The sequence below is a fragment of the Theobroma umbraticum genome, unplaced genomic scaffold (genome assembly GCF_002168275.2).
Source record: "Theobroma umbraticum cultivar Fairchild unplaced genomic scaffold, ASM216827v3 scaffold_12.1, whole genome shotgun sequence".
Taxonomy (NCBI): domain Eukaryota; kingdom Viridiplantae; phylum Streptophyta; class Magnoliopsida; order Malvales; family Malvaceae; genus Theobroma; species Theobroma umbraticum.
The window spans coordinates 281625-305600 of NW_018397269.1; the positions used below are offsets into that span (position 1 = coordinate 281625).

Here is a 23976-nt window from a genome sequence, read left to right on the forward strand (position 1 = left end):
AAACTTAAACTTTTTTATTTTAAATTTATTTCAATTTTTTCTTTTTTATTTTTAAATGTTAAATTCATTTTAATTTAGTGAGAGAAGGAGAAAGAGACAGTTGGATAAAGAGACAAAGAAATTGTAAAAAATAAATAAAATATATTTTATATAGTATGATAATTTTTTAAATTAATAAAAGATATTTTTGTCTATTAATATTTTTACTTTATTTCTTGCCTTTTGGAATAGCTAACACCAAGGGGTATTGGTATTGGCTATTCCCTCATTTCCATTCTTTTTAACCAAATAAATGTTAAAGAAGGATTAGGAATAAGGAGAATAACTATTTTATTCTTTCAACTAAACATGTGGTAAAAGATTTTCGTTAAAAATATATTTTTAAAATCTAAAAATATTGAATATTTTATAAATTAATATTATATAAAATTTTAATTATTTATACTTCAAAATTTATACTTAAAAGACATTTATATTTATATGTAATTATTATTTAAATAATAAGTATTGAGTGCAATGTATGTGATAACAAATGCTAGAATTAATAATAGAGTTATGCTACTTGTCCCATCAATTTTACCTTAAATTGTGACCTTTGAAACAAAATTCTATCTTAAATTGTGACCTTTGAAACAAAATTCTATATTGTGAAGTCCATGAAATAAAAATTAGGTCAACTAATTCATAAATGTTATACTTATAATCAAATCAATATATTGAGTGAAATAACAATTGAATATTTAACTCATTAATTGGTCCATGATTCTCTATTTAAAAAATAGAGTTTGAATTTTTGTTCTCTCAATTTAAAAAAAATCAAGTAAAATAAAAATGTTGAGAAAGAGAGTGAGATAAATAATATTTTTCCTAATAATATTCACATTTTGATAAAAAGGAATGGGATAGAGAATTAATAGAAAGAAAGAAAGTGTATAACATAAGCTCATGTACATAAAGTGTCTTAGTCTGAAATCTATTTAGTCTTTTGATATTTTTAGAAGGATAGTTTGGGTTTTATACATGAAAACTTCTTGAGTAATCTTTCTTTTTTATTTATTTTTTAAATTTTTTTCTTTCCCTTTCTTTGTTCTTTTGTCCTCACCTTTTGTACGTAGTAAGGTGGACAAGGATATTGGTAAATGGTTAATAAATGAATTCATAAATAAGGCTTAAAAGTTAAATCCTTAATAGTTGAGAAATTCATGAAAATAAATTATGAGATATCATTTATAATTTTAATTACTTTTATCTTTAGTGTAATACTTAAAATGTTTTTGAATTATTTCGAAAAATTCAAATAATTTTTTATTTTTTATTAGATTCAATAAGTTTTTTTATTTTTATTTTTAATAAAATAAATCTTTTATGACTAAAGTTTATTAATTATTATTAATTAAAATATTATTTATTATTTTATATTACGTAATATTGATATGATATATTGATATATTATAATGAATAATAATGTGATATATTGATATAATACAATAATATGATGATTTGATAAATTTCATTATTTATATTAATACTATATAAACATAAAAATAATAAATAACATTAATATTTTAATTATTAATAATTAATTAATTATTAATTATAAAGACCTTAATTGATCTTATTAGAATCTTTTCAAATAATTCAAAATTTTTCTAAAATATTATGTTTTTATCTTTTTATATTAATGCTCACATTTTTTTACATTTTTTTGAGTTGGATGGAAATTTGGAAACATGAGACAGAAAAATAAAACAAACGGATGCCAAGCCACCCACTTTTCGAAAACCCCAAAAGTTAAAGACTTCTATGGAAAAAGAATAAAAAAGCAGAAGTCGGTTTTCACCTTTTTACTTTCCCTTCTAATAAACCAAAAGATTAAGAAAAACAAAAACATAAAATTTCTCTGCACCGCCTCGTAATTTCCATTTCTTTCAGAAATACCCTTCCAGTTCACTGCACTCTTTCCTTCCTCTGAATAAACCCCTCTCTCCGCCCTCTCAAAAAACCATACAGGCACTCTCTCTCTTTTCTTTCTTTCTTTGTCGAAAATGGCAGATCACTTAACGCGACTCTGCCAATTCCTTGCCGAGGAGAAGCTCTCATCGTCGTCCTCATCGCTTGATCTTCTCCAGAAGCTTCGGTCCGATGAGTCGATCAAGCTAGGGCTCCAACAGTTATACTTGATGCTTACAACCGGCCTCGACCCGATCGAACCCGCTTCCCAACCCCGGTTTAAGTCTTGGTCCGATTCTCAGATTCTTTCCGTTGCTTATTTAGGTTCCTGTATTACCTCGGTCTTTCGATCCCTCTCAGGTTCGTTTCTTTGTTTATTTATATTTAATAACTTTTAGGAACTTTTTATTTTTTTGACTAAATACGTAGAATTTCAGCTAGTTTTGAGCTTGTAAACTGATTATGTTACTTTCTTTTTACTATAAACTTTCTAAAATTTAGAAGACTCTGTTTCGATTATTTTCTCATGTTGATTCTTGATTTTCTATTTTCTATAATTAGATTTTTTATACGATGGACATTTAGGAATGATTCCTATTTGTTTCTGAAGTGAAGAAATGCTGGGTCTTTTTTTTCTTTTTTTCTAATGATGTGGGATTAGATGCATTGAAATCTTCATGTTTGAGCAGTGGAACAATTGGAACCGATAATTGTTGCGGTAGGAAGGAAGTTGGTGGAATTTACTGTTTGCTTTTTGGAGAAATCAGACTTCAGTGGTGATGATTTGAGTCTACAGGTTTGAAACAAAAACTCTGTTATTTCGTAATTAATTAATATGTTAAAGTTGTATAATTTGCATGTCTACCGCTTAAAATAAGGCTCTAGTTGATGTTTGTATATGTTTTTATGGCCCTATATCCTATAACACACTGATTTATGTAAATAATATAGTGCGCTAAATCGGATAAGCACATTGAAGTATGTAAAGATCTAGTGCATGAATTATGTAAAGGTTTTCATGTTTTACTTTTCCTTCCCTCTTCTTCCTTTCAAAAGAAGAAGAAGAAGAAGAAGAAGAAGATTCTTTGCTCATTTTCACAAAAAAGTACTTAATTTAATTTGAAAAAAAATCCTTTGTTTGCCTTTGAGTTGTAATTGACTTGTTACACCTTGTAGTGTAATGATTATTATGAAAGTTGAAGTGCCTTTGTGTTTAAAGTAACTTTAGTTATCTCTAGTGCTTTCATATTATAGAACAGGTTTTGTGTAGCCTATGTCTCGTACTATTAGCTTGCTTACTCCAGAGCTTCAGTGTGTGGGGCCTGTTTGACTTGCACAAAACTTGACTAATTGAACCTAGGTTTTCAATTATTTCTTGGCATTATGATTTTTAATTAGTAAATTTTAAATATGTGAAATGTTACCATTGGAAATGCAAATATTTATGTGATTGGCAGCTTTTTAAGGCATTGAAGATTAGAAAAGCATATCCTTACATGCTTGGTGGAGTAAAGAATGAGTGGATGCTAATGACATGTCTAGCTAGCATTAACATTATTAGCAACACGCTTGCTAGTACTGGCATTGGCGTGGGTAGGTTTTGGAGAATTTTCCATAGTGGCTTTAGTGGACTTAAGTTAAGAAAAATTAGAGAGTTTTAGGGTTTATGGTTGAGGGTTAGTGTATAGCTTATGGTTTGAGTTGATTAAGTTTTGATTAAATATGGCTTTAATTCTAGCATAGCTGGCTGTAATTAAGTAGCTGCTGCTTGGGTTTTTGGGTTGTTATTTTAGGGAAAACTGGTGGGAATTGGGATTGCTCTAGGAAGGGAAAGAAACAGAGGAGAGAGAGAACGAAATGTGCAAGGCAAGTAATAAACTAACTTTTTATTTCATTATTCAAAGCCTACCGGCTATAAAGTTAAAAACAGGGAAGTGTTTGTTGAGTCTGGACAATTCTTTAATCCATTACATATTGGATTCAACCTGCAATCTAACTGATAAATGCACAAAGACCAATTTAAAACTTAATAAAGTTCAAAGTTACTAATTGCTCTGTTACATGGAAACTTCCTGAACTGCTAAAAAATTAGACAGAAAATAACAAGAGAAGTTAATCATCCATGGCTACGTAATGCATACTGTTCAATGACCTCAGTTTGTTGCGCTCATATGCTGTGTTACTTGTGCATTGAACGTAAAATTAAGTGGGAACTTGAATAGAAGGCCATAATAAATCCTGAATGAAAGCATTTCTGATAACACCAATTACAGTAGGCCTATCATGTGGGACAGGAAAATGGGACAACACACACACAAACAGCAAATGTGACAACAAATAGTCAGGGCTTGATAATTGGGGAGTGTTAAGTTTGAGGTAGTAGACAAAGAGAGTTTCTATTTTGTAAGGACAAGTTTGCTGGATTTTCAGGTGGCAGAGAAGCGTTTTTGGTCATTGTGATAGGAACTTTGGTTCCTTCTTTCAGGTAATGACAATATAATTGTCTATAACTGAGTCATCAGAACTGTTGGCGAGAGAATAATCATACTTCTTTCTAGGGGTGAAATCCCCTGATGGTAGACATGGCAACTTTTTTGCAAAGAAAAGTCCAGTGTTTGCAAGTTTGATTATTGATCGGTACCGCTCTACGATTCATGAAGGAAATTGTTTTCGTGTGGCAAAGTGATCAAAGAATTAGTTAGATTATCAGTGTGTACAACAAAGAGCAGTCATCAAATTTTTTGTTGTTGTATTTTTTTTTTTTTAATTTTCTAAAGATGAATTTTCTGGGTGATAAAAGTAATAGCCGACATATGATTATGGGTGGGATAGAATAGCTGTCCAGTTTGTTAGGCTTATCATGTCTAAGATTGATTATCTTTATCAGCTAGAGTATGTCTTTCAGTATTGGGAATGAAGACCAAAGAAGGAATCGATAGGAACTTTAAACCCTAGAAAGGACCTTGCTTTTATTGATATAACTCAGTGTATGGCTCTATACATAGCACAAGGGTATAAATGTTTTTTCTTGCCGACCCAATTAGTAGGAAAAGGCTTGGTTTTCTATTTGCTGTAGAGAGTTGAGATACTTTATTCTTTTGGCAGCATCTGGATCTCATTATAGTTTCCATGAATTTAAATATGACACTATTTTGTCTCACTTATTTGCTTGTAATAATTATTTGAGTTGTTTGTTTGTTGATCTTATGCATTGTTTTGTTCGTTATTTTCCCTCCATGCTAATTATCACTGATGTATTTTTCACATAATTTCTCTTTGAATTTTCAGAGTAATATGATACAACTTTTGGAGATTATATTGGGTGATGGAACAGAAAAAATTGTTGATTCATTGCAGCCTGCCTCTGTAAATAGTCTTGTAGACTTGTTGCCAATAGTTTCTAGCAATTCTCGTGGTATTGAGCTGGATGACCTCATAAAATGTGGTCTTCAAGGTATCATTGATTCTTGCTTATTCCTATTTATGTTTTTTAGTAGCCTGCATTTGTTGCTGATTAGGTTTGTTCTCCAAACAATCCTTGAGAAGGGTTCAAGTGCTCAAGGGCTGAGAAGCAAGTGGATCGACTTCTATCGGCATTAGCTTCTGAGTGTGTGCAATCTGAAAGACAAGCTTCAGGGTTTGATGCGCCTACTTTCCACCAAGATTTGAATAGTCTAATTTTGCTGTCCCAGCATTGGGCAGTTGCTCATGCAGATTGCATTCAATGTTTAATTTTGCTCTGTAAAGAGCTTGTTGAACTTCCTGATATATTTGATGAAAGGATAGTAGGTTCAAATTTTCGGAAGAGACTTTCCTTCAGTCTGAGGATTTTGAAGTTACTTGGATGTCTTATAAAGGATGTGCCATATGCAGAATATGATTCCTCTTTGTTAGAAGCAGTTGCGTTATGTGCTGATGTATTGCCAAATTTGTTTAGACCTAGCTTAGAATTTGTAAATAACATTGCTGCTACTGAGGGTAATTTTGAGAGTCTTGTACTGTTGCTAGTTGAAGAGTTTATTCATCTTGTTCAAGTCAGTTTTTGCAACAGCAGTGTTTTTCAGAATGTCCAAGCATGTATGGTTGCGTCTATATTGGAACATCTCAACCCTTCTATATGGAGATACAACAAGGCTGCTGTGAACATAAAGACCCCTTTAGCCTACTTCCCTCGAACTGTTGTTTATATCCTGAAGCTCATTCAGGATCTCAGAAGCCAAAAACATGAATTCGTTGATCTGAAGGGGCTTGACACAGAACTTGTTGGGGGTTGTGCTGATTTGTCAAATGATTCCCCTTCATGTCATGTAAGTCTTCAGAAGGTTCCCTTGGTAAAGAGGTTCACTGTTGATGAACTATTGAGAATGGTATTTCCATCATCAAGCAAGTGGGTGGACAATCTGATGCATCTTATTTGTTTCCTTCATTCTGAAGGTGTAAAATTAAGGCCGAAAATGGAGAGGTCAACTAGTTGTGGAAAATCTAATTGCTCCTCAGAATTGGAAAATGCTGTTTGTCATGATGATGAAGCCCTTTTCGGTAATCTTTTTTCTGAGGGTAGTAGGTCGTTAGGATCTGCAGATGTATGTGATCAAACACCAGCTGTAAGTTCTAGCTCCAGCAATTGCAATATGCCAATGCAAGCTGCTGTGGAACTGTTGAGCTTTCTGAAAGGATGCATCTTCTCTCCTGACTGGCTTCCTTCCATTTATAAAGATGGTTGCAGAATGCTTAATACAGACCACATTGATATTTTGCTTTCCATACTCAACTGTCAGGGATGTCATTTTGAAGAAAACTTTGCAGCTTCTCATGAAGAGAAGAAGAGTGGGCATATCCATGAACTTTCTTTTCAACTTCTGCATAATCTTCTTACCCGACATGCATTGTCTGATTCACTTGAGGATTACCTAGTTGAGCAAATTCTGAATGTTGAAAATGGTATCTTTGTTTATAATGATCAGACCTTAACCTTGCTCGCTCATGCACTTTTCTCTAAGGTGGGCTTAGCTGGAAATCAGTTGAGAACCAAACTGTACAGAGGATTTGTTTCTTTTATTGTTGAGAAGGCAAAAGCTATTTGCTCAGATTGTCCTAACCTGAAGGAGCTTCTGGTCACTCTTCCATCTGTATTTCACATTGAAATTCTTCTCATGGCATTCCATTTATCACCTGAAGGAGAAAAGGCTTCACTGGCAAACTTAATATTTTCTACCCTTAAAACAATTCATGTTCCATCTGCAGGTTCTTACAGCACACAGCTTTCATGCTGGGCTTTGGTAGTTTCAAGGTTGATATTACTGCTTCGGCACATGATATTACACCCATGTACTTGCCCACAATCGTTGCTGCTGGATTTGCGATCAAAGTTGAGGGAGACCCCATGTTTTGTTTCTCATGTGCCTATGAATTCCACTAATAGTTTTTCCTCCCTGGCATCATTTGCGGCAAAGAATATGACTGGCACTTTGGTTGAGGAAGAGCCTAGCAGCAGTAGCCTGATCAACCAATTGATTGATGTTGCATACCTTTCTTCTCCACTTTGCGTAGATGATCTGGCCATTGGATCATTATGTATGAGTTGGGATGACCTGTGTGCAAACTTCTCATATATACTGGGGTTATGGAATGGTAAAAAAGCAGCATCTATGGAAGACCTTATTGTAGAAAGGTATATTTTCTTACTTTGTTGGGACATTCCGACTAGGAAGTCCTCATTGGATCATCAGCTCCAACTGTGGAGTAACCTGCAGACTCTGGACATATCTAGTATAGAACATTTCATTCACTTCAGCCATTCACTTTTGGGCCATTGTAATGTTATTGGCAAGAGTGTTAACTTTCAAAATCTTGTGGTTGGTTTGTTAAGGTGCTTGCATGCTGTGCACATGCAGGATAACATTGAGAACCTAGGATGGGATTTCTTGAGAAATGGGATGTGGATGTCCTTGGTACTCTCTTTGTTTAATGTTGGCATTGGAAGATATTGTGTGAAGAACAACATCCCTGGAGTTGGTTCATTCTGGACAGAGAACAGACCTAGGGATAATGAGTATGTCAATTCTGCAGAAGACCTCATTTCCTGCTTGATTGCAGATGGTCAAACTTCAGAGCTGTTGAGGATGTTCTCATCCTTTTTAAACAGATATTTGCAGGCCTATGAAAAGGCTTTTGTTGCTACCCTTGGTGGTAACCAGCATGATGACAATATGTTCTCTTCTGTGCTGCTTCTCAAGCAATCTAAATTTGACAAATTCCTCTGGGATGAACTTCTTAAGAAGTGTGGTGTAAATTCTTTTCAGTTGGAGTCTGTTCTTGACATTTTATTGAAGTTGGATGGAGCTGTTGAGAAGAAAGCTTCTGGCATTTCAACTAAGGTGTTTTGGGAATGTATATTGCATGGTTTTCCCTCTCATCTTCGAACTTCTAGTGGAATCCTTCTTTCTTGTATTCTTAACATAAGGGGGATTATTTTTACTTTGGATGGGTTACTGAAATTACAGAACTTGAAAGAAAATATTTTCCTGGAGACGGATGTACAGCATCAAATTCTTGATTCATTGATGAGTGTTAAATTAGATCGCATCTTTGAGAGTCTTCACGGAAAATGTGAAGATGTTTGTCTCAACTTGAATGCTGGACTGGATCTGTCTGATTATACTGAACTGTTTCTACTGAAGCGCATGGAAGGGTTTCTAAGAGATATGCACTCTAGAGATCTGGGTGACACCAGTATCCTTGAATGGGTAATTACTAAGACAATTGATACCATGGATGCCCTCAGGAAGGATCCTTCGAAGTCTGTAATTTTCAAATTTTATCTTGGAGCTGAAAATATGTCTGAACAGCTCAAAGAGCTGCATGGATCACAGCGTGGTGAGATATTGGTTCTTATTGACTCAGTGGGTAACTGTTGCTCTGAATCAGTTAATGTAAAGGTTCTTAACTTCTTTGTTGATCTTTTATCTGGAGAGCTTTGTCCTAATCTTAAACTGAAGATTCAGAGTAAGTTCCTTAGCATGGATTTGCTTTTCTTGTCCAAGTGGTTGGAGAAGAGGCTATCAGGCTGCATAGCTGAAGCTTTGGAAGCGGTAAACGGTGCCAAAGCAAATTCTGTTTCTCTGAGAGAATCAACTATGAATTTTATTTTATGCCTTGTGTCATCACATTCTGAATTACAATCTGAGCTACACAATCATTTGTTTGAAGCTGTATTGGTCTCACTTGAGACCGCATTTTTGCAATTTGATATTCATACTGCCAAGTCATATTTCCATTTTGTTGTTCAACTTGCAAGAGGGGAGAGCTCAATGAGGTTGCTTTTAAAGAGGACAGTAATGCTGATGCAGAAACTGGCAGGTGAGGAGCGTTTGCTGCCTGGATTAAAATTTCTCTTTGGCTTTCTTGGATGCTTCTTGAGTGATTGTGGCTCCTCTAGGAATACTACAGAAAAGTGCTCTGGAAAGCCTCCATCTATTAGTAGTCTTGTGGTGGGCCCTGTGGCTTCTAGGCCAGTGGGATCCAGGAAGAATTCTGATACTTTGGTTCTTTCTGCAAATCGGGATGGGGCATCTGCATCTCTTGAGTGTGATGCAACCTCTGTAGATGAAGATGAGGATGATGGGACATCTGATGGTGAGGTAGCTAGCATAGACAAAGATGATGAAGAGGATACTAATAGTGAAAGGGCTCTTGCTTCAAAAGTTTGTACATTTACTTCTAGTGGCAGCAATTTTATGGAACAACATTGGTATTTTTGTTATACCTGTGATCTAACAGTATCAAAAGGCTGCTGCTCTATTTGTGCTAAAGTTTGTCATCGTGGTCATCGTGTTGTTTATTCTCGCTCCAGTCGGTTTTTCTGTGACTGTGGAGCAGGAGGTGTTAGGGGTAGCAGTTGCCAGTGCTTGAAGCCTCGAAAATTCACCGGAATTGATAGTGCACTTACTCGTGGTGCCAACAATTTTCAGTCCTTTTTACCTTTCTCAGAGGATGCAGATCAGCTGCCAGAAAGTGATTCAGATGTGGATGAGGATGTTGGGGCAGATATGGAGAACTCGCTCAGGCTATTCATTCCAAAAGAGTTTCAAGATGGGATCTCAATGTTGCTTGAAGAACTTGATGTTGAGAGTCAGGTGCTTGAACTTTGCTCTAGGTTGTTGCCTTCTATAACTAGCAGGAGGGGGTCCAACCTTTCAAAAGATAAGAAAATTATTCTGGGCAAAGACAAACTGCTTTCTTATGGCGTAGAGCTCTTGCAATTGAAGAAGGCCTACAAAAGTGGGTCCTTGGATCTGAAGATAAAGGCTGATTATTCAAATGCCAAAGAACTTAAATCACATTTAGCTAGTGGTTCTCTTGTCAAATCATTGCTCAGTGTCAGTATTCGAGGTAGACTCGCTGTTGGAGAAGGTGACAAAGTTACTATTTTTGATGTTGGGCAGTTAATAGGACAAGCCACTATTGCGCCTGTAACAGCAGACAAGGCCAATCTTAAGGCCCTATCCAAGAATCTTGTTCGTTTTGAAATTGTTCACCTTGCATTTAATTCTGTGGTAGAGAACTATCTTGCCGTGGCAGGCTATGAAGATTGCCAGGTTCTTACTTTGAATCCTCGTGGAGAAGTGACTGATCGTCTTGCCATTGAACTTGCCCTGCAAGGTGCATATATCAGACGAATAGAGTGGGTACCTGGTTCTCAGGTTCAGTTAATGGTGGTTACTAATAGATTTGTCAAAATATATGATCTATCCCAGGACAACATCAGTCCTATGCATTACTTTACATTGCCAGATGACACAATAGTTGATGCAACACTGTTTGTGGCCTCTCAGGGAAGGATGTTTCTTATCGTCCTTTCAGAACAAGGGAGCTTATTCAGGCTGGAATTATCTGTGGAGGGTCAAGTGGGGGCTACACCTTTGAAGGAAATAATTCATATTCAGGACAGGGAAATTCATGCAAAGGGCTCATCTTTGTACTTTGCTTCTACTTATAAGTTACTTTTCTTGTCCTGTCAAGATGGCACTACTTTGATAGGTCGGTTAAGTCCCAATGCGACATCATTGGCTGAGATATCTTGTGTCTATGAGGAGGAGCAAGATGGTAAGCTAAGAGCAGCTGGACTGCATCGATGGAAAGAGTTAGTGGCTGGAAGTGGGTTATTTTGTGGCTTCTCAAGTGTGAAATCAAATTCTGCACTCGCAGTATCTGTGGGGGCTCATGAGTTATTTGCACAGAATCTAAGGCATGCTGTGAGCACTTCCTCACCTTTAGTTGGGATAACTGCGTATAAGCCCTTATCCAAAGACAAGGTCCACTGTCTTGTTTTACATGATGATGGGAGCCTTCAGATATACTCTCATGTCCCTGTCGGAGTTGATGCCAGTGCTAGTGCCGCTGCTGAGAAAGTTAAAAAATTGGGTTCTAATATCCTTAATAATAAAGCTTATGCAGGCACTAAGCCAGAATTCCCCCTTGACTTCTTTGAGAAAACAGTTTGCATTACCGCAGATGTGAAACTGGGTGGTGATGCAATCAAGAATGGTGATTCTGAAGGAGCTAAACAGAGCTTGGCATCGGAAGATGGCTTTCTAGAAAGTCCAAGTCCTGCAGGATTTAAGGTATTGCACTATGTTCCTTTTTCTTCTTATCTGTAGCTTTATGGCTATTAGTTATTCTATGTTTGGCTTTGGTCAGTGGCTGTTATAAAATTTGCATCTAAACTCTGGAGTCTGTTTTTAGAAGCTGTGAGTGGGATTTCCCATTAACATCGCTGTGATGTAAATTGCAATTTAATGAGTTAGACTTCTCTATAACAACATTTCTACTGTTTATATAGCACTTAAAAGTTAAAACTCTACCTGGCAGTATGTGCATGGTGCTGACATTATGTGGTGCTAAACTTACTGATCACCTACCATTACTTCCAAAAACATCTGAAATGTGTCAATCTAGTGGGGAAAGTTGCAGGGGCAGGTCGGGAAGCAATTTTTCTTGACCAAGACTGTGCTTCATCAGCCTGCTACATATAATCGAATTTTCTTTGTTTTGTTCAAGTCTTAAATGTTAATCTCTTTGAATATTATGATTGAATTGTCTATTGTTTTTTTTTTTCAGATATCCGTTTGCAATTCAAACCCTGATATTGTCATGGTCGGTTTTCGTGTGTATGTGGGTAATCACTCAGCAAACCATATACCTTCTGAGATTACCATTTTCCAAAGGGTAATTAAGCTTGATGAGGGCATGCGGTCCTGGTATGACATTCCTTTTACTGTGGCTGAATCACTCCTTGCTGATGAAGAATTCATCATCTCTGTTGGTCCAACCTTCAGTGGCTCAGCCCTGCCAAGAATAGATTCACTTGAAGTTTATGGCCGAGCTAAAGATGAATTTGGTTGGAAGGAAAAAATGGATGCAGTGTTAGATATGGAAGCTCGTGTTCTTGGTTCCAATTCCTTGCTTGCAGGGGCTGCTAAAAAGAGCCGGTCAATGCAGTCTGCTCCTATCCAGGAGCAGGTAGTGGCTGATGGTCTTAAGCTTCTGTCCAGGATTTATTCTCTTTGCAGGTCACAAGAAGAGGAGCTAAAAGCGGATATGAGCAAGCTCAAGAGCAAGCAGTTGTTGGAAGCAATATTTGAGAGTGACAGGGAACCCTTGATGCAGGCTGCTGCTTGCCGTGCCCTGCAGGCTGTGTTTCCTAAAAAAGATTTATACTACCAGGTACTTACCCTAATGGAATCTCTATAACCTAATACTGAATTACCTGACCTGGCTTACATAAGTGTATTATTTAGTCTCTAATGAGAATTTTTCTTATCTAGGTTAAGGACACTATGCGTCTTCTTGGGGTGGTCAAATCAACATCTCTTCTTTCTTCAAGACTGGGAATTGGTGGTGCTACAGGAGGGTGGCTTATTGAAGAGTTCACTGCTCAAATGCGGGCTGTGTCTAAAATTGCACTGCACCGTCGCTCCAATTTAGCCATTTTCCTGGAGATGAATGGTATAATCTCTATGCATTGTTTCTCTGTATGAAATCCTGGCATATTAATTTGTATTTGCTAAGGAATATCTATGCTTGCTCAAGCTTCCCCATGTAGCATGTAGGCCTTATGCATCTTGAATGCCTTCTCTGTCTGTAACTGAAAAACAGCTAATGAAGCTTTAAATTCTTGTTGGCTGGCTGTAGTTTCATGTCTCTTGGTATTCTCATATTTGCTTCTGTCAATTTTGGGTTTTTTTTTTTCTTTTTACTTTTTTTGCCTCAAAACTGTTAATATTTCAGTTAAGGTTGTTTGCCGCCTGACAAATATCTGAAGAAATTTTATATCCAGCAACCGGGTTGGCACCTTGTTTAACTTGTAGAATGATGGTTGACTTTGTTTTGCATGTAGGAAACATTTTTTTTATTTTTTTTTGGATGTGAGGAGGTGGGGTGGGGCCTGACTCTGTATTTCTAAAATCATTTTTTGTTGATGTAGGTTCTGAAGTGGTGGATGGGCTTATGCAAGTTCTGTGGGGAATTTTAGACTTAGAACTGCCTGATACACAAACTATGAACAATATCGTGATATCCGCCGTGGAGCTCATTTACAGTTATGCTGAATGTTTGGCTTTGCATGGAAAGGACACAAGGGGGCGCTCTGTGGCACCTGCTGTTGTATTGTTTAAAAAACTTCTGTTTTTTCCGAATGAAGCAGTTCAAACTTCAAGCAGGTATTTGTTGTAATAATTGCTGCTGCATATTGATCTATTTTAGTTTTTTGGGAGCACAGCTCACTTGTGTTTCTTTTTCAGTTTGGCCATATCATCAAGACTGCTCCAGGTTCCATTTCCAAAACAAACTATGTTAGGAACCGATGATGTGGTAGAAAGTGCTGTAACGGCCTCTGTGCCTGCTGATTCATCTGGTGGAAATACACAAGTCATGATTGAAGAAGATTCAATAACCTCATCTGTTCAATATTGTTGCGATGGCTGCTCTACTGTTCCCATACTAAGGCGCAGATGGCATTGCACTGTGTGTCCTGATTTTGACTTATGTGAGGCTTGCTATGAAGTTCTAGATGCTGATCGTCTTCCCCCACCCCATTCTAGAGACCATCCGATGACTGCAATTCCGATTGAAGTGGAATCTCTTGGAGGAGATGGCAGTGAAATTCGCTTCTCCACAGATGATCTGAGTGATTCAAACTTGGTGACATCTGTAACAGATGTCAGCATGCAGACTTCTGCACCTTCAATTCATGTCTTGGAACCAAGTGAATCCATGGAGTTCTCTTCTTCAATGACTGACCCTGTTTCAATTTCTGCTTCAGAACGAGCTGTGAATTCCTTGCTTCTGTCTGAGCTTCTTGAACAGTTGAAAGGGTGGATGGAGACCACTTCTGGGCTTCGAGCTATCCCTGTTATGCAACTTTTCTATAGATTATCATCTGCTGTGGGTGGACCGTTTATTGACAGCTCAAAGTCTGAGACCTTAGATTTGGAGAAATTAATTAAATGGTTTTTGGATGAAATTAACCTCAGGAAACCTTTTGTAGCCAGAACACGATCAGGTTTTGGAGAAGTGGCAATCCTTGTCTTCATGTTTTTCACCTTGATGCTTCGAAACTGGCACCAGCCTGGAAGTGATGGTGCTGCATCAAAAGCAACTGGGAATACAGACACTCCTGATAAAAGTGTTACTCAAGTCTCTAGTTTGGTTTCCTCTCTGTCTTCTTTGTCAGATCATGACAAAAATGACTTTGCATCCCAGCTTCTTCGAGCTTGCAATTCTCTTAGGAACCAAGCTTTTGTTAATTATCTAATGGATATTCTGCAGCAGCTAGTGCATGTTTTCAAGTCCCCAGCTGCTGGTCTTGAAAGTGCCCATAGTTCAAACGCTGCTTCTGGATGCGGGGCTTTACTGACAATCCGAAGAGATTTACCTGCTGGTAATTTTTCTCCGTTCTTTTCAGATTCATATGCCAAAGCTCATCGGGCAGATATTTTTATGGACTACCACAGGCTGTTGTTGGAGAATGCATTTCGACTGGTGTACACCTTGGTAAGACCCGAAAAACAAGACAAGAATGGGGAGAAAGAGAAGGTTTATAAGACATCCTCTGGCAAGGATTTGAAGCTTGACGGATATCAGGAAGTCCTCTGCAGTTATATCAACAATCCACATACAGCATTTGTGAGAAGATATGCAAGGAGGCTTTTTCTGCATCTCTGTGGAAGCAAAACTCACTACTATAGTGTTCGGGACTCTTGGCAATTCTCAACTGAAGTGAAGAAACTATACAAACATGTAAATAAATCTGGTGGATTCCAAAATCCTGTTCCATATGAAAGAAGTGTTAAGATAGTTAAATGCCTCTCTACAATGGCTGAAGTGGCTGCTGCCCGGCCTCGGAACTGGCAGAAGTATTGCTTGAGACATGGCGATGTTCTGCCGTTCCTAATGAATGGGATATTTTATTTTGGTGAAGAGTCTGTGATCCAGACTCTTAAATTATTAAATTTGGCATTCTATTTGGGGAAGGATATGAATCACTCTTTGCAAAAAGCTGAATCTGGGGATTCTGGAACCAGTTCAAACAAATCAGGAGCACAATCTCTGGATTCAAAGAAAAAGAAGAAGGGTGATGATGGAATTGAATCTGGTTCGGAAAAGTCTTTTGTGGATATGGAAGTGGTTGTTGAGATCTTTACAGATAAGGATGGTGATGTCTTGCGGCAATTTATCGATTGCTTTTTATTGGAATGGAATTCAAGCTCTGTCCGTGCTGAGGCCAAGTGTGTTCTTTATGGCGTGTGGCATCATGGGAAACATTCATTCAAGGAAACTGTGTTGGCAACTCTATTGCAAAAGGTCAAATGCTTGCCAATGTATGGTCAGAATATTGTGGAGTACACTGAACTTGTCACTTGGTTACTTGGCAAGTTCCCTGATAACAGTACAAAACAACAGATTGAACTTGTGGACCGCTGCTTGACTCCTGATGTTATTAGGAGTATATTTGAGACACTTCATTCACAAAATGAACTCGTAGCTAATCATCCCAATTCTCGCATATACAACACCTTGAGTGGTCTAGTAGAATTTGATGGTTACTATCTTGAGAGTGAGCCATGTGTTGCCTGCAGCTCTCCTGAGGTTCCATATAGCAGAATGAAACTAGAAAGTTTGAAATCTGAAACCAAGTTTACTGACAACCGCATCATTGTAAAATGTACTGGAAGTTACACAATCCAGACTGTGACCATGAATGTTCATGATGCCCGTAAGTCCAAGTCAGTAAAAGTCTTGAACCTGTATTACAACAATCGACCTGTGGCTGACTTGTCAGAGTTGAAAAATAATTGGTCATTATGGAAACGTGCAAAGAGTTGTTATCTTGCTTTCAACCAGACTGAGCTGAAAGTAGAGTTCCCCATTCCAATCACTGCTTGTAACTTCATGATTGAGCTTGATTCATTCTATGAAAATCTTCAAGCCTTATCCCTTGAACCATTGCAATGCCCGCGTTGCAGTCGACCTGTCACCGACAAGCATGGAATTTGCGGTAACTGCCATGAGAATGCTTATCAATGCAGGCAGTGCCGCAACATCAATTATGAGAATCTGGATTCTTTTCTATGCAATGAGTGTGGATACAGCAAGTATGGTCGGTTTGAGTTTAACTTCATGGCAAAGCCAAGTTTTACATTTGATAACATGGAGAATGATGAAGACATGAAGAGAGGGTTGGCAGCTATAGAAGCTGAATCAGAAAATGCTCATAGGAGATATCAGCAACTTCTGGGCTTTAAGAAGCCCCTTCTGAAGATTGTGTCAAGCATTGGTGAAAATGAGATGGATTCACAGCAGAAAGACTCTGTCCAACAAATGATGGTCTCTTTGCCTGGTCCTTCATTTAAGATAAACCGCAAAATTGCTCTTCTAGGTGCTCTTTATGGTGAGAAGTGCAAAGCTGCTTTCGATTCTGTCAGTAAAAGTGTTCAGACACTGCAGGGTCTTCGTCGGGTTTTAATGAATTACTTACACCAGAAACATTCAGATAATTCAGGGGCTGCATCAAGGTTTGTAATTTCCAGATCCCCAAATAACTGCTATGGCTGTGCAATGACGTTTGTCACGCAGTGTCTTGAGATCCTACAGGTGCTATCAAAGCATCCAAATTCTAAGAAACAACTTGTTGCAGCTGGCATCTTGTCTGAGTTGTTTGAAAATAATATTCACCAAGGTCCTAAAACTGCTCGTGTCCAAGCTAGGGCAGCACTTTGTGCTTTCTCTGAAGGTGATATTAATGCAGTAGCAGAGTTGAACAGTTTGGTACAGAAGAAAGTCATGTACTGTCTTGAGCATCATCGCTCCATGGACATTGCTGTTGCCTCTCGTGAGGAATTGTTATTGCTTTCAGAAGTGTGTTCCCTGGCTGATGAATTCTGGGAATCAAGATTGCGTGTTGTTTTCCATCTGTTATTTTCTTCTATAAAATTAGGTGCAAAGCACCCTGCCATATCAGAGCATATAATTCTTCCTTGTTTAAGGATTATATCTTTAGCTTGTACTCCTCCAAAACCTGATACTGCAGAAAAGGAGCAAGGTGTTGGCAAATCTGCTCCAGTTACACAGCTGAAGGATGAAAGTAACTCAACTATATTTGGGTCCCATGGTGGTAGTGTTGGTTCTAGTAAATTGATGACAGAATCTTTGGAAAAAAATTGGGATGCTTCTCATAAGACTCAGGATATTCAATTGCTCAGTTATTCTGAGTGGGAGAAGGGAGCTTCATATCTTGATTTCGTCAGAAGGAAATATAAAGTGTCTCAAGCTGTCAAGGGTGTGGGCCAGAGGTCTCGCCCTAATAGAACTGACTTTCTGGCACTCAAATATGGACTAAGGTGGAAGCGCTCTGCTTGTAAAACCAAAAGTGACTTGTCAGTGTTTGAGCTGGGATCATGGGTTACGGAACTTGTTTTGAGTGCTTGCTCTCAGTCTATTAGGTCTGAGATGTGTATGCTAATTAGTTTACTTTGTGCTCAAAGTTCATCGAGACGATTTCGGTTGCTGAACCTATTGATGGCTTTGTTACCAGCAACGCTTGCTGCTGGTGAAAGCGCTGCAGAATATTTTGAGTTGCTATTCAAGATGATTGATTCAGAAGATGCTCGTCTTTTCTTGACAGTAAGGGGATGTCTAGGTACAATTTGTAAGTTGATTACCCAAGAAGTGGGCAATATTGAATCACTTGAGAGGAGCCTGCATATTGACATTTCACAAGGGTTCATCCTCCACAAGCTCATAGAGCTCCTTGGCAAATTTCTGGAGGTTCCCAGTATCAGATCCAGGTATCACTACTTCTTGCTATTTTCTCTATTAATGAAATTTCCCCCTTGTCTTCTAATTGATTTCCTTTTGACAACAGATTCATGCGAGACAATTTGCTGTCTGAAGTCCTCGAGGCACTTATTGTTATTCGTGGTTTAATAGTGCAGAAGACTAAGTTGATCAGTGATTGCAATCGACTTCTAAAAGATCTTCTAGATAGTCTTCTGCTTGAAAGTAGTGAGAACAAACGGCAATTCATCCGTGCTTGTATCTGTGGTCTGCAGATTCATGGGGAGGAGAAAAAAGGAAGAACTTGTTTGGTATGGAATCTTTAATGAATTATCCTGTTATTTTTGTGTTTTTTCCTGTCATTGTTCTGTCTTGGTACCGTCAACAATGTTTAAAACTAGAACTCAAAACTTTTGATACCATCAAAGCTGATGGTGTTGCAGTGAATTTTGTTTATCCAGTAGTCCTGAGTAGAATTTGTTTATACAATGGTAAAGAGATCCATAGGTGTTGGAGGTTATCCTCAGATCTCATTTCTTTCCCAACTGTTCTGTTGATGAGAAGCTAAACTATGTGTTTGGTTGAGATTGTGCGCAAATGTACATGGTTAAACCTGTCTTTGTGTTCAAAAATATAGAAATTTAAGAGTGATTATAATAATGCAACTGCTGATTTGAACTAATTTCATTTATATGAATTTATGGCAGTTTATTTTGGAGCAACTCTGCAACTTGATCTGCCCATCAAAACCAGAGGCTGTGTATCTGTTGGTTCTAAACAAGGCTCACACACAGGAAGAGTTTATTAGGGGATCAATGACCAAGAATCCATATTCAAGTGCTGAGATTGGTCCACTGATGCGTGATGTTAAAAATAAAATTTGCCATCAATTGGATCTGATAGGCCTTCTCGAAGATGACTATGGCATGGAGCTCTTAGTGGCTGGGAATATAATTTCTCTTGATTTGAGCATTGCTCAAGTTTATGAGCAAGTCTGGAAGAAGTCAAACAGTCAATCCTCGAGTGCCATAGCTAATTCTTCATTGTTATCCTCTGGTGCTGTAGCCAGAGATTGCCCTCCGATGATAGTGACTTACCGACTTCAGGTTTATTACTGTTCTTTCTTGTTAATGCCTCGTGCTTTTTGCCTTGCAATTATTCAGAAAGGACTTCTTGATTCAACCATGCAGGAATGTCTTTTCCACTTGCGTAATTTCCTTAAAGATGGTTTTTTATTGGGAATCCTTATCTTGAGATAGTGGTCATTTAACTTAAAATCTCACTTATCGTCTCTGTTTTCTGCGCTCTGCATTTCCGACTAAAATCCATTTTGAGCAGAGCTTATGAAACTCAATGTGAAAAATTGGACTTGGCTGAGAGTCTGACACCAAAAGTGATCTGGCATTTACTTTTTTTATTTTTTATTTTCTACTTATTGTACTCAATTGGCAGGGTTTAGACGGTGAAGCTACTGAGCCTATGATAAAAGAATTAGAGGAAGATAGAGAGGAATCACAAGATCCAGAGGTCGAGTTTGCAATAGCTGGTGCAGTACGTGAGTATGATGGGCTGGAAATCTTGTTGCGCATGATTCAGGTGTGTGGGTTACTTCTTTAACATCTGAAAAAGGACCTTAGACTTTTAATCTAGGTTATGATCCAACTGCAGTTTTATTCATTTGTCATGCATAAAATTTTGAAATAGGTTCATAATGGGACAAATGGTTTTAAAATGAATTAATGTTTATCCTTACTTTGAATGTACAGCGTTTGCGTGATGACTTCAAGTCCAACCAGGAGCAGTTGGTTGCTGTTCTCAATCTCCTCATGCATTGCTGCAAGATAAGAGAGAACAGAAGGGCCTTATTAAGGCTAGGAGCTTTAGGTCTACTTCTTGAAACAGCAAGGCGTGCCTTCTCTGTGGATGCCATGGAACCGGCTGAAGGCATTCTTTTGATTGTGGAGAGTTTGACATTGGAAGCAAATGAGAGTGACAATATTAGTATTTCACAGAGTGTTCTTACTGTCACCAGTGAGGAAACTGGCACTGGAGAGCAAGCAAAGAAAATAGTTCTTATGTTCCTGGAGAGGCTGTGTCATCCTTCAGGGCTTAAGAAATCAAACAAACAACAGAGGAACACTGAGATGGTCGCAAGAATATTGCCCTACTTGACTTATGGTGAACCTGCTGCCATGGAAGCACTAATCCAGCATTTTAGTCCATACTTGCAGGACTGGGGTGAATTTGACCGGTTGCAGAAACAGCATGAAGACAACCCTAAAGATGAAAGCATTGCTCAGCAAGCAGCCAAGCAAAGGTTCACAGTAGAAAATTTTGTTAGGGTTTCAGAATCACTAAAAACAAGTTCCTGTGGGGAGAGGTTGAAGGATATAATCCTCGAGAAGGGCATTACGGGTGTAGCTGTTAGACATTTGAGTGAGAGTTTTGCAGTTGCAGGGCAGGCTGGCTTTAAATCTAGTGCAGAATGGGCGTCAGCTTTGAAACTGCCATCTGTCCCACATATATTATCAATGCTAAGGGGCTTATCAATGGGACACTTTGCCACTCAAAGATGCATTGATGAGGGTGGGATCTTACCCTTGCTCCACGCTTTGGAAGGTGTACCTGGAGAAAATGAGATCGGGGCAAAGGCAGAAAATTTGTTAGACACGCTATCTAATAAGGAGGGTAAAGGAGATGGATTCTTGGAGGAGAAGGTGCGAAGGTTGCGGCATGCAACTAAGGATGAAATGAGACGTCGTGCTCTCAGGAAGAGGGAAGAGATGCTTCAGGTACTCTTCATTGAGTTTAGTATCTCTGCTTATACATGTTGTTGCATGCTTCTTGCTGGAAAGAGGAACTTGCTAATAAGTTATATTTCTAGTTGATTATTTTCTGTTTGTACATCCATATGAACTTAGCCTTCTACTTCCATTTCGTTTGCTTTGGAAATTGTAATTGTGAATGGTTTTCAATTATAGAGCTGTGTTTGTTTAGTATTGGTCTTCTAGCTTCAAGTGTTCTGTTGCTGTTGTAAGTGTACATATTTTTAGGGATGAAGCTTTATGACAGTTGTTTAATGAAGCTTGTAGAAACAGATTACACATTTCAAACGCCACTTTTTCTTTGCTTTTCTTTTATTTATTTGTTTATTTTGGCAGGAAAAGCTGAAGCTATTCCTCTCATTGTGTTTTCTTTTGGCAACTGTTCAGGGACTTGGAATGCGACAAGAACTGGCTCCAGATGGTGGTGAGCGAATAGTTGTTGCTAGGCCTTTTCTGGAAGGTTTGGAGGATGTGGAGGAAGAAGATGGGCTGGCATGCATGGTTTGTCGAGAAGGCTACAGTTTGAGGCCTACTGACTTGCTGGGTGTTTACTCTTACAGCAAGCGAGTGAACCTGGGTGTTGGCACTTCTGGAAGTGCCCGTGGAGAGTGTGTTTATACTACTGTTAGTTACTTCAATATTATTCATTTCCAGTGCCATCAGGAAGCCAAAAGAGCAGATGCTGCTTTGAAGAATCCGAAGAAAGAGTGGGAGGGGGCTACTCTTAGAAACAATGAATCACTTTGCAATTCTTTATTTCCTGTAAGAGGTCCATCAGTTCCATTAGCACAGTATGTTCGCTATGTCGATCAATACTGGGATAACCTCAATGCCCTTGGCCGTGCTGATGGAAGTCGGCTCCGGCTGTTAACGTATGATATTGTTCTGGTATGCTCTTCCATTTAGATTGTTATTAACTTTCCTGCATGTTTCATTTTAGAGATCGTGCCTTGTGTCTCTAATATTTTCTGCAAATTTTCTGTATAGATGCTAGCTCGATTTGCCACAGGGGCATCCTTCAGTGCAGAGAGTAGGGGTGGTGGAAGAGAAAGCAACTCCCGCTTTTTACCCTTCATGATGCAAATGGCTCGTCACCTTCTTGAACAGGGAGGCCCCTCTCAGAGGCGTAACATGGCCAAGGCAGTGGCAACATACATAGACTCCTCAACATTAGATTCCAAGCCCATCAGTGTTGGAACTCAAACTGAAGAAACTGTTCAATTCATGATGGTAAACTCACTGCTTTCGGAGTCATATGAGTCGTGGTTGCAACATAGACGTGACTTTTTGCAACGTGGAATATACCATGCCTACATGCAGCATACTCATGGTCGGTCAACAGCTAAGATAGAAGCATCAAGTAGCAGCAGAAGTCCTACCTCCGAATCTGGTGGTGATGAGCTACTGTGTATTGTTCGACCAATGCTGGTGTACACTGGATTGATTGAGCAGTTGCAGCAATATTTTAAGGTTAAGAAAACATCATCAAGTTTGGCATCTAGCAAAGGGGAGGGAAGTTCCACAGGATGTGAAGGGGAAGGGGAAGGGCTGGAAGGTTGGGAGGTGGTGATGAAAGAGCGGCTATTGAATGTGAAGGAAATGCTAGGGTTCTCCAAGGAGCTGGTGTCATGGCTGGATGAGATGACATCAGCTAGTGATTTACAGGAGGCATTTGACATCATTGGTGCATTGGGCGATGTCTTATCCGGTGGATATTCAAAGTGCGAGGATTTTGTGCAAGCTGCTATTGCTGCAGGAAAAATGTGAGGCTTAAGATGGAAAGAGATGGGTGTTGTTTGTATGTATGTGCGTATGTATTTTGGTCGAGCCTATTTTTGTTATTTTCATTGCATAAAACAAATTAGGGGTCTAAATCCCACATATAGAAAAATATATGTTAGAACACACGTATTTCTTTCCTTTGATAATAATGATCATTTTTCCTCCACTCTACTGCTGTCTGTCTTGCCGACCATGCTCTCTGTTTGACTGTCGTTTCAAGTTTTAATGTGCTTTGCTTACAGGCCCATATTGGACATTGTTTTGTATTGGATCTTTCATTGAGAGCCAAAAGCATCAAAAGAGAAAGCTTAAATCAAATATGGCAAAATCTCATGTCCTAATCAGGACAGTATCAGCGAATCTTTCAATACACACAACAAGCACAAGAGAGTTGCGCACTTTTATCATTTCAGAATGATTTTGCTAGAATTAAGATTGTGAGCTAAACTCTGCCTACTCCCTTCCAGCACCTAATCTTCTCTTTTCCATTCCAGGATGTTTTCTTTCTTAAATTCTCATGAGACCTTGTTGTACAAATGGGCTCCACTACGAAGTCTCATGGCCCATAGCTCTGCTGGGTAATTTTTTTTTAATGAATTCAAAGCCCACCCTAAATTTTCTTTTCCTTTTTTTATTTTGAATACTGGAGAGCTTTAAAATGATTTGAAGCCATTGGTGAGGGATATTAAATTCTAAAACTTAAGTAATTATTTTCATGAATATTTTAATAACAATTTCCTTTTACTCTTAAAAATAGTTATATGCGCTTATCTTTTGGTTCACAATTTTGGTTTGTCTTGACACAACTATTTTTTTTAATAAAATTTTATTTTTCAAAACTTTGTGATGACATGAGTAAAAGATGTTAATTTTCCAACCTCATATTTGTTCTTGTACAGAGAATAAAAGAAATAAAATGCCAAACACGATACATACGATTAACACTTAAACATTTATCTCGATAAATGTAAATATTTTTCATTCAGCAATAAGTTCTTAGTTTCATCCAATACTTCTTAAAAAAAGAAAAAGAAAAACATTGTAGAGGATTAACAATGCAGATAGCAAATTAATGCCATGAGTT

The 23976-nt window shown here is 38.1% G+C and overlaps 1 protein-coding gene across 1 annotated transcript; it reads left to right on the forward strand.

The window, feature by feature from the left end:
- Positions 1-1971: 1971 nt before the first annotated feature.
- On the forward strand, positions 1972-23061 carry BIG (auxin transport protein (BIG)). The gene is made up of 14 exons (XM_021440726.1): positions 1972-2310; positions 2640-2746; positions 5239-5404; positions 5497-11573; positions 12070-12675; positions 12777-12957; positions 13436-13670; positions 13752-18296; positions 18374-18596; positions 18993-19391; positions 19738-19881; positions 20052-21077; positions 21498-21998; positions 22098-23061. Exons 1-14 carry the CDS (start codon positions 2046-2048, stop codon positions 22875-22877), a joined length of 15255 nt encoding a protein of 5084 aa, XP_021296401.1. The 5' UTR covers positions 1972-2045; the 3' UTR covers positions 22878-23061.
- The last annotated feature ends 915 nt before the right edge of the window (positions 23062-23976 follow it).